This window comes from Theropithecus gelada, chromosome 6 (genome assembly GCF_003255815.1).
Source record: "Theropithecus gelada isolate Dixy chromosome 6, Tgel_1.0, whole genome shotgun sequence".
NCBI classification, from domain to species: domain Eukaryota; kingdom Metazoa; phylum Chordata; class Mammalia; order Primates; family Cercopithecidae; genus Theropithecus; species Theropithecus gelada.
The window spans coordinates 5166095-5179599 of record NC_037673.1 but is presented as its reverse complement, the minus strand read 5'-3'; the positions used below and the strand labels follow the sequence as shown (position 1 = coordinate 5179599).

At 41.1% G+C, this 13505-nt stretch overlaps 1 protein-coding gene across 1 annotated transcript in view; it reads right to left on the bottom strand.

Annotated features, from left to right (window-relative positions):
• ICE1 (interactor of little elongation complex ELL subunit 1) overlaps window positions 1–13505 on the bottom strand; it is a 66632-nt gene that overhangs the window by 20227 nt on the left and 32900 nt on the right. The window contains exons 12-15 of the mRNA XM_025388834.1: window positions 12517–12926; window positions 5020–9813; window positions 3730–3898; window positions 963–1123 (exon numbers count right to left, since the gene is read on the bottom strand). Of these exons, the coding sequence (XP_025244619.1) occupies window positions 963–1123; window positions 3730–3898; window positions 5020–9813; window positions 12517–12926 (5534 nt within the window). The remainder of the gene's footprint in view (window positions 1–962; window positions 1124–3729; window positions 3899–5019; window positions 9814–12516; window positions 12927–13505) is intronic.

The following is a 13505-nucleotide window of genomic DNA, read 5'->3' as shown; positions in this document are numbered from 1 at the left end:
TAGTAACCCTCTGGAGCAGATATATATGTGGTTGCTGGTATCCATCGGTAGGAGGCGGGATGTCTCTCCTGACACAAAATGACAGACTAGAATTTATGACAATACCTCACATGAATGTACTCTGTTGTGTCTAGATAGATTGATGAAGAGATCATTACAAACTTGCTTTTTAATATTTACCTAACTTTTGACCACCAAAAGCTCTTTCCGTTTTATAAAAAATAAAAGCCTAACAAATACTAACTTCAAAAGTAATAATAAAAAAAGGCAAAACAGCATATAAAATTCTGCTCCACACATAAACCAAGGGGAGTTTTTAGTAGAGGAAATACATGCTCATTAAAAACAAAATAAAATTAAAAAATCATTATCACTGGCTTCAGTACCTCTTCTTGAAGTCTGCTACTGGTAGTTAGATTCTCATTAGATAAAATGAACGAATGAAATAAAATGAGGAAAGAACACCCATCTAGACACACTTACTTTAACATATCAATAACTAAAAATAATAAAAGATAACACGGGAACAAAGTAGTTAGCACAAAAACAAATTCCATCAACTAGAAAGAAAAATAAAGCATATTAGATTTTTAAAAGTCCTAATAGGAAAAAACTGAAATACATAATTTTGTTTTACCTAAGTATCTATTGAAGAACTGAATCATTCTGTAGCTTCTCTGAGACTTTTAAACATATATACCTACGTGTGGGTTTCATCAGTCACAAATTAGTGTACAAAACAGTTAATTAACACAATCCTTTGGTCTACAATTCTTCCTTGAATGTCTCATGCATACTTAATGAACAAAATGAATAAGCTTAGGTTAAACTGATTAAATTTTAAAAGATTTAGAAAGAAGAAAATGCCTATGAACTAATATAAAATTAAGTACACAACAAAATAGTAACATCTATATAATATCTAAAAGTAAGGTACTGTAAGAAATAGAAGTAAAGCTCACCTTTTCCCAATTAAGAAAAGCTCTCAAGCAGTTCAGAACCTCTCCTTTAGCACGTTGCCTGGCAACTAACTGCATTGCTTTATTAATCACCGATTGAGAGAGAAATATATCATGCCACATGTTTGCAATAAACAAAGTTAATTTTTCAGACTCTGGAAAATCTATGAGAAATAAAATACAATAAATCTTTTATGTATGATCAAGTGAATAAATTGCAAATTAAGAATATATTGTATTAATTTCACTGGTGCCTTGCAAGGCATCCTGCAATGGAGGAAGCTGTAAATGGGGAGCCCAGATGAGGCTCCAGTCACAGTCATTTCAAAAATCCGTTCTTGGCTGGGCGCGGTGGCTCACGCCTGTAATCCCAGCACTTTGGGAGGCCGAGGCGGGGAGATCAGGAGGACAGGAGATCAAGACCATCCTGGCTAACACGGTGAAACCCCGTCTCTACTAAAAATACAAAAAATTAGCCAGGGGTGGTGGTGGGCGCCTGTAGTCCCGCTACTCAGGAGGCTGAGGCAGGAGAATGGCGTGAACCCGGGAGGTGGAGCGTGCAGTGAGCCGAGATCCCGCCACTGCACTCCAGTCTGGGTGACAGAGCGAGACTCCGTCTCAAAAAAAAAAAAGAAAAATCCATTCTCCAACTTCCTTGTTCTCAGAATTATTCCATTTGGTATGTGTCATTATAGGCAATTTTTATGTATTACATAGGTTTTGCATTATATTACATAGGTTTTTATGCATTACATTTACTCATTGAACACATAAAGCTTCTGATTTGAAGAATTTTTAAAATAAATTCTAGGTGACAATTCTTTTGTTGTAAACACTTTCTCCTACATTCTGACTTTGTCTCTTTTTAAAAAATTAATTGAAGTGTAGTCTACAGACAATAAAATACACTCTTTTAAAGTTCAATGAATTTGGACAAATGATTAAATCCACGAAACCACCACAACAGTCAATACCATCATCCCAAAAGTTCTCTCGTTCTCGTGCTCTGCAGTGAATCACCTCACCCCAGATACAGAGAAGTCATGATCTATTGTCACTCTACATTAGTTTACCTTTTCTCAAATATTTATTAATGGATTTGTGTAGTATGCACTCTCTTCTGTCCGGCTTCCCTACTCAGCATGTTGGTCTCAACATTCATCCATGTTGATGCATACATTGGTAGTCTATTCCTTTGTATAGCCAAGTAGTATTTAATTGCTTGCTTGATATATCAAAATGTTTTCCATTCACTGGCTGATGGACATTTGTTTCCAGTTATGGGCTCCTATGAGTCAAGATGTTACATCCGTGTGCTAGTTTATGTAATGATGTAATGATCTAACTCTGTGTTTCTGCTGCATAAGTGCCTATGAGTAGAATTTCTGGGCCACAGGATAAATGAATGTTTTAATTTCATAAGAAGCTGTCAAGAGCCTTCCAAAGTAAAGATTTTTATCCTGTTTGCTGTACAATCACATCTTTTTAGTTTTCTTTGTCCTGCTTTATCTATCACTGACACACCTAAGAATAGGTAGCTCAAAGCATAAACTCACTGCACTAAACTTGATCTGTTAATTTCTGAATCCTATGTTTATCTGGTGACACTTCAGAGTAGAAACAAGACAAATAAATTATCTCCTTACAGAGTATACAAGCTAGAGGAGCAGAGAGACAGCAACCAAAGTATTTAATCTTTAAGAAGTGGTAAGTGCCATGAAGGCAAATAAAGAAAAATAAGGGATCCAGGATGACTAGGAAGGTATGTGAAAATGGAGTGAAACACAAGAGTTGAGGGAAACAGAGCAAGAAAGCTGTCAGCACAAAAGCTAGAGCTACGAATGGGCCTGTTGTGGTTGAGGAAGAATAAGAAATCCATTGTGGTCTTGGCCGAGCCCACACCCTGTTCCGTCCCACCACCTGCCAACTGCTGAACTTCATGTGTGTTTTTGTGATGTGACAATGGCCTGTCAGTCCCCCTGGACAACTGTACCTCCATATGAATGTAATCACCACAGAAATCCTAACATTCACTCCATAATGATTTGTTGAATAAATGACTGAAAAAGTAAACAAAGAAATGAAGTGGGTGAATGAAACACTTAGCAGCTTCATTCACAACAGTAAAAGTGATGGATATACTCAATTCTCCTGATTGATAAGCCCCATAAACATGGTAGTCAGAGACTGTAAATGTTTAACACTGAGATAAGACTGATATGGTATTAGGTTTCATATGTATATCATCTGATTTAAAAATACTGATGATTTCATACAGCAAAGAATGATTTCCAATCTGATCCACTAGTACGGATGGAAGAAACAGTAAAGAGAAAAGAGAATTACAGGACAACCCTCATATCACCATCTCCTTTCAGCTTTCTGTCATCTACTTCTTTTCATCAATTCCATCTTAAAGTTGCTACCCTTTCCACCTAGTGGTACAGTAGTTTGGCTTGTCACTTAAAGTATCCCTCCCATATTTTACAGCAACTATTATCTAATTCTAAAGCAGCTGCCCAGGGCACAGAACAAATACACAGTAATGAGAAATACTCATTTATTTATAAGTGGAAATATATGTGCTGATATAAGTAAGCCCTACTAAAGACCAGGTGCAGCTGGGTATAGCTAAAGCTATTCAATGGACAAAACATAACATTATTTTAAAAGACACACAGTAATCACAAAACTGAAAATATAGACTCCAGTATAAGGGAAAAAGGCAATCATATATTTTCAATACAAAATTGTCACAATCTAAGCATACCTTCTTTAAGTAGGCTGTAGCAAAACAAGCGAGCTCTTTCCAAGTCTCCAAGTTGCCGACAAATACCCACATACACCCTGCAGAGGGCATGAATGTAATTGTGGTCCATAGATATCTTCTGAATTTTTAGTTCTGAGAGAATAGAGTGAAGCAAGCACTCTGCTAAATGCTGGATTGAAAAAAAAAATTAAAATGGCAATGTACACTCATATTTATCTTTAGCCTACCAAAGATTATCTAAAAGTTACAAAACTTAAGTATCTATTGAAAAAATAAAACTTGCACTACATCAGAAGGTAGAGCACAGTAGTAACTGGTAAGAACTTACCTAGCATGTAAGTCACGAGAATCGAGGTCAGGGACATTGAAGAGATCCCCACACCTGTCTGTTTCCTACGGCTGGTAATGCTACAGATGCCAGAATGCAAGTCTCAAAAGACCTAGCTGCACACTGTCACTATCTCTAGTCAAATAAATCATAATTTCTTGGGTTTTGCCTTATATAATCTGTGTATGTGACTGCATGAAATACAGTATATAATTTTACTGTCATTCTTGTTTTCTAAACTCCAATTTACTCTACATACTGTTTAAATTTAAAATACTAAGTAACATTTTTTGTCCTAAGAGGAGCATTAAATAATTTGATATATGCATTCATTTCCTTTCAAAGTGACTTACAGAGCTCCTTATGCTTTCTGCGAGTAAGCAATCTAAAAAAATAAATATTTATGCCAAAATAACTCCAAGTAAATGCAGATAAGCACTAAGTGTGATCCATCTAGCACTAGAAGTCATCCATGCAAGGTTCCAGTGGATATTTAGAAAATATAGAACTATAAAAGTCCTAAATAAACTACATATTTAAATTTAAACCATCCCTTTTTTCCCTCTCTTGACACTAAGCATTTGTTCCTGTTTGATTTGTAACAAACACTCAAGGAAAAGAAAAATTATGTGGTAAGTTGAAGCTTTGAAGAAAATAATTTTAAGCCTCTAAACATGCCAGGATCAAGTGGATATATGCAATTTTAGTCCCGACAGATACTTTAAAAAAAAATGTTAAGTAATTTGATGAAGAGAAATGACCAAATCTCCAGTCTTTTATCGTATTTTAAATTTGTAAAATGCTGGCTAGAAATAAAGTAATCATAATGTTTACATGGACAGCTCTCATCCTTGCAGTAAAACCTTTGTCCATGGTCATCTACACATTTTGCTGACAGTAAACAGCATCTGTCTTTGAGGACACGTAGTCCTTAATGCACTCAGAAAAGAGCAGCCACATACCTTTTTTGTTGTGCTAAATTCATAAACAACTTCTTTCTCTTGATCTCTCATTACAGGCTTTTTGGAGATATTTCCCACATATACATGACTACGAATGACAGGTAACAGATCAAAAGAAAACTCTGCAATTTTCTTCAGGGCATTAGCTATGGCTTTATCATGGGACTCCACAGTTTCTTTCGGGTTTAAAGGCAACTGTGAAACTGCACTGATGGCTGGACTAGAACAACTTCTTTCCGCATCTGTTGTTGCAATTTCAGCTGGAGGGAGGTTCCCTGGGAGGTTCTTGTGGATTCCTTCTGCGGTGACTCCCCTGGTTTCTGGTTCTGGGGACCCAGTGTCCAGGCGCAGTCTTTTAGCACTTCTCAGTGTAGACGCTGACAATGTTCTTTTCCCACCTGAATCCTGCTGAGTCCCCAAATCTCTTGACTTGTCTTGGTTACAGTCACCACCAGAGCTGCTCCCAGTTTTGACAAAAGCAGTTGCTGCTGAAGTGATAGTTTTGAATCCTATCATAGCACTGGCAGGTCCTGGTAAATTCTTACAGTCAGCAGATGGACCTCGTGTGAGTTGAATATTCCCTTTGAGGATGTTGAGGGTCCGGGCCCTGGCAGATAACTCTGGGTACATGGTGTCAAGGATTTTCACAGAATTCTCCTGAGGCCCTCCCACAGCAGCATGGCCAGATGCACAGGGTGGGAGTCGGCCAGGCACAGGAAGTGCGTGCTTCGGTGTGGCCGCACAGAACTGCAGAGGAGACGACACTACCCTCTCACTGGCTGACACAGCAGATGGAGATGGAGAAGGATCTGGAGGAGAGGCACGTCTGGGGTCCTCTGGCCATGGAGACATGACAGGAGGCACTGGGGTTTCACATAAAGGAGAAATCTGGCCGACGGGAGAGGTTGGTGAGGAAGGACTAGAACTCGATATCAGTGGAGACAGTGGCTGTGAAGTCCTTGGAGGTGTAGCTATCAGAGGAGCAAGCAGAGGTGGCAAAGGAGGCCCCACCTCTTGCCGTATTTTACTCAGAGTGTCAGGAGAGCAATCTGTAGGAGTGGATGTATCAGCATTTGCTAAAATGGTCTGAGTTTGGCTTCTTTGAGTTTTTGTATTAGCTTTTTCCCCTGAAAATGACTGAGCAACTTCACTCTGATGAGTTTCAACTCTGCTTGATGCTGAAGTTTTTACTGGCTTATTTGACTGATCTTTGTTTGAAATCTTTGATCGATTCTTATTTTTGCCAGATGGCTCTAGTTTTGAGTTATAATATGTGTGATCAGACGCAACAATCTGAGTCTCAAAGTTTTGATCATATATTTGAGAACTAATCCATATACTAGGCTTAACGGGTCTATTTCGCAAACGACTTTTATCAAAGTTGGTGCTCTGACCAGTGCTTGAAACATCCTCTTGGGGACATGAAAGATTATTGCCACATGGAACCTCCTGAAATGCGGGGCCAGTGTGACTGGCTTCTGGGGACTTCTCAGCAGAAGTCACTGGGATGCAACCGGCTTCCAGCTCTCCTTGAGCCTGAGAAATAGGGATGTCTCCAGGAAAGTCACACAGTGTGACCTGGTCCACATGTGGCAGGACAGCTACGCCACTGATAATTGTCCAGTTGTCCCCCTTTTCAATGACTAGATTCTGATCCTTATTTATAAGTACATTTATAACTTCTGAGGTCACTGTTGCTATCTGACACTGAAATGTTGTTTCGGCCTCGCAGTTAGAACTCTGCTCTGTCGATGGCACTGTTACAGAGTCAGAGCACAAGGCTGACGGCTCCACAGGTTCTGGCAGGACTTCTTTCCCACCATCGGTTTGCCCGCCTGCATCTGAACTGGCCTCTGGTCTGCTCTCAGTGTTTTCATTCTGAGGCCTACCGCCGATGGGAGAGCTGCCCTCAGTGTCCAAGGCAGCTGTTTGTGGGGATGGTTCTGAAGCATGTGATGAGGAGCCAGTTGTTTCCCGAAATGGACTTTTCTCTCTTAAATTCTCAGTGGTCATGTTGTTATTTATATTTAAGAGCAATAAACTGCCAGTGTCTTTACCACTGCAATCTTCAGCATTTGTTTGAAGTTCTTGCCTAATCTTGGTCAGAACCTCAGACAGAGTTTCCAAAGAACACTGAGTGAGCTGACTTGTATTTTTTAACAAATAATCATCTTCCTCTGATTCAATCCACTCTTCACAGGTTCCAAGTGTTTCCTCCTCACAGGGTTGCTTTCTATATTTTTCTCCTGCTATTTCACTTGGCTTTAATTCTTTGTTCATTTCTTTATTTAGGGTTCCTTTACTAGAACATTCAGAAACAGAGTCCCCTGAACTATAATCCCCTAATTGACAGCTCTCAAGAAACATCACAACCTCTGATGTGGAAAGTCTATCTAGCTCAGAAAAAGTACTTATGTTAAAATCTTGCAGAGCTGACGTCAAATAACCTACCTCTAAGGAAGGTCTCACCTCAGCTACACCAGCATCTGTATCTCCTGAATTTTTCTGCGAGTCATCAGGAGCATCTTGCTGTTCACTCCCCTCACTGCAGCTAAATGCCTCACTCTCCTCTACCTCAGTGTCGTCTCCCCCTTCTCGAATGCCTGTGTAACAATGTAAGGTACCAGGCAGGCTACTTTGGGAGGTATCCTGTGTCTCTCCTTCTTTTCGGCAAAATGCTGAAGAAAAAGTAGTGTCTGCAGTGCCAAAACATTCAAGCAAAGCACCACCGGGAGTCGTAGATTTCAACTTCCAAAGTCCATTAGCATTTTGTGATGTGCCAGTAGAATCATTTGCAACAGCCAGGGCCTCACCACCAGATCTCCCTGTGTCTCCACAGCTGGTTTTTTCAACAGAAAAACCTCCTGACATGGTCACTTCTGTGGCTGGAAGCACCTCACTGCCATCTGTCCCACTGGAGTCCAGATCTGTGGCCTGAGGCTGCCTTTGCTTTCGCCTATCTCCCTGCACTGCAGCTTCTCTCACAATGTCTTGGTTTTGGACAAGGATGTTTTCAGAAGAGAAAGATACTCTGCTATTTGTGGAACAATCAGAATTTTCTACTGGTGAAGAACCACCTGCACAATTGAAATCTAATTTTCTCCTAGAGGCAGAAACTTCTGGTGAAATGCTTTTCACAGCAGCCACCTCCCTGATATTTTGTGTTGTATCATCTCCTTCTCCAGCACATTCTGCTACAGTTGACATACCAGTTTTGTTGCCATTATTTTCTGTTACTAAGGTAGGCTCGTTCCTATGTGGCCTCAAGTGTTCCAATTTGGCACTCTGAACCTTTTCAGTTCTTGTCTGTTTTGTGATAACTGATACTTGATTAGGTAACACCGATGCAGTGGTCTTGAATTCTACAGGATTGTTATTCTCTTTCAGAAGATTAGGCTTGGGTGTTGGTCCTCTATTTTGTAGGGATGGCACTGCCTTTTGTAACTGGCTAGTCTTTTGTTCATGTTCTGATTTAGCTCTCAGACTTTCTTCGCCACCTTTCCTTAATAAATCACTATGGTGCCATGAAGTACTTTTAACAAAACCCAAACCACTCTTGATCAAGGCAGCCTGAGAACCTATTAATGATGTGAAATCTGGCTTATTTAGTGTGAGCTCAATTCTTGGATCTTGACTTTCACATTGCCCATCTTTTGTAGCTTTCATAAATACTGACCGAGGAAGTGAATGTATTTTGGTTAAGTCTTTTACTACTTTTGCATATTCTATACCACTGCTGTTCTGATCATTAAAATTAGATGCTCCCAATTCAGGGCTCAAGGCACGCAGGCTATTCTCCAAGGTGTTTCTTCCTATAGAACACTCCGGTGGCTCAGACTGCAGATGTAATGTGTTTAAAGTTTTAGTTTGTAATTTATGTTCTGAATGAGGCGGTTCAGTAGAGAAAACTTTAGTAGTAATATCTGGATCATTACCACAGTCTAACCTAGAAGAAGACTGGGGATTACTGCCAACAGACAATGCTACCAAGGTAGAAGACGAGGAAAAACTGGTTTCAAAGTCAAGCCTTGCTACATCCATTGCATCACCTGAGTCGTCATCTTCTGATTCAGGTGATTCTCCTAAAGTGAACCCTTGTGTATCTTCTTTTTCCTTTTCCAATTCTCTAGATAGTCCATGAAAATGGCCAGAAACTGTGATACAGTCTGGTTCAGAAGTGATTTCGTTAATTCGTGTCCACTTAGTAAACTCTGATTTGGGTGATCCTATCATTTTGGACAATGGGCTTTTTCCTTCAGATTCCATGAGTTCATTTAATGGCCTTTTGCCAAGGTGAGAAGAACACAACTCGGACTTCCTAGGGGCAGCTTCCTTCTCTTGTGCAGGGCTGGCAGACAATCTCTCAATGCACAGACCTCGAGTGAGTTTATGAACGGTCTTCTCAGTTTGCACTGACTTATCCATTTCCCTAACCTCCATTTGTGTCTTTGTCTCGTGTAAAATGTCTCTTTTTCTATCACTCATGGATCGAGATGCTGTGGTCCAGTGTTTTTCACCAACTAAGGAGTGTGTGGCAGAAGATTCTCTCAGTGTTGCTGTGAAAGTCTCAAGTCCAGCAGTTGTCACTTTATTTACTTCCCATGTATTCAGAGCTTGGATAGCTTCATGTGATTTGGGCTTTTCCTCCCATGTACCACTTCCTTTATTTTTTCTCAATGAGCCAAAATAATTCTGTGATTCAGCTGTATCATCTTCTGAAACGGACTCAGCAGAATTTCTAAGCTGGACTGAGTCATTATCGCTGGAATCTGCATACTCTCCAAAGAAGGTTTCCTTAAAAAATATGAATTATACTTGTCAAACACTAATTCAACAGATTAACATGACTATCAATTACATGCATTATTTTTTTAAAGTACATGTTTCCTGAAGAATCTTTATAATCACATTTGAGCAGGGGCAGGCTAGAGCCTGGAATCTCTGTGGTGAGTGGGGAGTTCTCCAGCTTTGGTCCAACACTGTTCTGCTCTCTCCTTAAGGGTGCCCAGCAACCCACAGAGACACCTCCCCCAATAACAGACATGCTTCCAAGCGCCACACCCCACTCTACACAGGGTTATGTTTCTTCTCTTAACTTTCGAACATTCCTACTTGCACACTGTTACTTCCCCATCATCTAGTAACAAAGGCTCTGACCCAGGTTGCTGGTCTCTGGCTTCATAGCTCTCCATTTCTTCTCCCTCTGGTGTATCTGACTTGTGCCCGGTACAGCCTTGTGCAGGGGCGGGGGGCGTTGTCTTGTGGGTATCTCCCACCACATATCTCCTCCCCAACATGTCCTCACGGAGTGCTGCAGTCTGACTGATGTCATCAACCACACCTGTGCTACCCTTACAACGCTCTCTCCCTCCCAGCCCGTTCTCTGGACACCTCTGCTCCAGAACCTTTTCCTGACCCCCAACTCGTCCCCTCCTGAGTTAACTGCCTAGAGCATGTGGCCCACCTGGCTTGCGCTGACACCATCAACCACCTTGTCTCTATTCTGTTAGAGAACAGTGGACTGGTGAAGATTAACAGCTGCTGACATCAACTTGCTCCTACTGAAAGAATTCTTTCCTCTTTTGAACTCCACAGTACCACCATCTCCTGGATTTCGTCTATTCTGCCCTTGTTTTCAATCTCCTTTCCTCAAACTTCTTCTACGTGTCACTTACATAGGGACGGCTCCCCAGAGTCCTGACTGGGAGTCCATCTTCTCCTCCTCTACACTCTTACTGGATGATATCACAGCTGCATGACTTCCACTGCACTCAAACGCTGGCAGGTCCTGAACGTCTGTGCACCACCACAGCCTCCCTCCAGTACCTCGCTTGTGTATATGCATACCTCATATCTAACGTTCTATACATTATTCTCCCAAACAGGGTCTCTTCTTATATTTGCTGTTTTTCAATATCTTGGACTCCTCCATCTCCCCTAACTGCCACATTTAAAATGTCACCAAATGCTGCTCATCTGACCTCATAACATTTTTCAAACCAGTTCCCACCTCTTTAACACCAATGCCACAACTTAGGTTCAGGTATCAAGAATTAAGTGAGCTGCGGCTGGGCGCAGTGGCTCACGCCTGTACTCCCAGCACTATGGGAGGCTGAGGTAGGCGTATCACAAGGTCAGGAGATCGAGACCATCCTGGGTAACACCATGAAACCACATCTCTACTGAAAATACAAAAAAACTAGCTGGGCATGGTGGCAGGCACCTGTAGTCCCAGCTACTTGGGAGGCTGAGGCAGGAGAATGGTGTGAACCTGGGAGGCGGAGCTTGCAGTGAGCCAAGATCGCGCCACTGTGCTCCAGTCTGGGCAACACAGTGAGACTCTGTCTCAAAAAAAAAAAAAAATTTACTTGAGCTGCTTATTAAGCCACTACCTTGCCTGTGGTCTTGTCTATTTTCTGACTATCCCCCCCCCTCCCTACTCATTCATACTGAAATGAAACTTTCAAATAACTATCTATCTTTCAGTTTACGTCTTTGGATTCATCAAAGATTTCCCCCTTCAGGATAAAGTGGGAACTCCTTGGGAGGATGCACATGGCCTTTCCCAGTCTCACCTGCATGAATCTGCCACACACAGAGCTTACCCTTGCTTCTGCACTGTTGTGAGAACAGCTCCTCCACCTGAAGCACCCCCACTCACTCCTTAAAACTCAGCGTGGGGACCGAATCTTCAGAAGAATCCTGCCTGCCCCCCGACCTGCCCCGGCTTCCATTCAGGACTGAGCTGCTTTTCTTTATCCTCCTGAGGAGCGTGTTTTCCACCACTGCAGGGCTCTACACAGCAATGCATCTGTTTGCTCCTTTACTGCTCCCACCTCCACACAATGAATCCCACTAAGAGGCAATGGCATCTTCCGTCACCTCTGCACACCCAGTGTCTAGCCTGGTCCCTGGAACATAACAGGTACACATGGTGCTTTCGTAAAGAAAGAAATTGATTCCAGGAGCAAAACATGTATCTGCTCCTTAAGCCAAAATATATATATATCTGCTTCATAAAGACTAACTTCCTAAGAAACTACTATAAACCATTCAGCAAACACACAAGAAGATGATGAATTCATCAAATAAAGGTAGAGAACTCGGCTACACTAGGTTAAGGGGCATGGATGCTGTATACATGGATTTTCCTATCACTATATAACTCCATATATACAAATATGTCTTTAATTCAGTTATTTCACATCAAAAGATAAAAACAATTAAGACATAGTCTTCCTATAGAAAACTTGTAATTTGGTTGTGGAGAAAGACTAACAAAAATGCAACCCTAATACAAAGTGAAAAAATTCATATTATATATGTTGATCCAAAGGGTAGTGGCATGCTTTTTAAAATCCTCATGTTACCCCCTAACAAAATTGGCTAAAATGAATGGTCTTTGCAAGAATATCACTAAATCCTTTGAGCATCAACGACATATTAGGATAGACAATGTACCCACTTGGTAATTCAAACTCAGAGAGCAAAACTCACAGGTGCAAATGAAGAAGGTAAGGAACTCGGGTGTGGTGATGCCATCGGAGGGGGTGAGGGCACTGGTGACAGAAGAGGAGGGGGAAGTTTGAAGAAGTCAATTGCAGCTTGAAGATCGTCATCAAAAAAATGATCATGGTCAACAAATTCAGTGCTGCCACTGTCATGATGACTTTGTACTAAAACCTCAAGATTTCCATTCTCATTAAAAACATGGTCAGAACTACAATTTGTTCCACTGGAGCTCTGTTTTTCCACATTTTGACATAAAAAGTCCTCCTTTATCTCCATGGACAGTTTTGTGAGGCATGTCTGCACATTTGAGGTCCTGAGAGGGCTGCCTTGTGTTGGAGGTAGCGTACCATCTTCCCCAGGCACTCTGGAGCTGGTGATTGCTTTGGCAGGTTTTTCTGTGTCGGGGAACAAAAATAGGTATCAGGTATTTACAATATCAAGAAAACTTAAAAACAAAACAAAACAAAAAAGCACACCTTATTACAACAGTTCAAAATGCTTGAAATACTAATTCCAAGTAAGCAGAAACATTTTTTAAAAGGCAACCAGCTGCTTTCTAAACATTATCCTAGAAAATCAATACATTTCATACAAGTATGCTAGTCTTGCAGTAAGAAAAGTGAGACAGACAGGTGAGACGGACTGGTGGGTGGATGGCTGACACAGCTGGAAAGACATCCACGTTCATGAAAACGGGCCTTGCTGGCTCACTTGGTCTCTGGATGAATCTTCCCGTACAAACAGCAGAATGTGGCAGAGAAACAACTTTGTGCCCATAGGTTGATAAAGAACACTATTTTCTGTCCAAAAAGTGATTTGAAATCAACTAATATCAAGCCTACCCATGTCCATATCTGTACAATGCTCTCTGAGAGATCTGATGAGGTCTATGAATACTCAGTATGATAATGCAACAGCAAAGTTCCTATAAAAACCTAATCCTTTCAGGGTCTTGATTTTCGTGAACTTCAGTG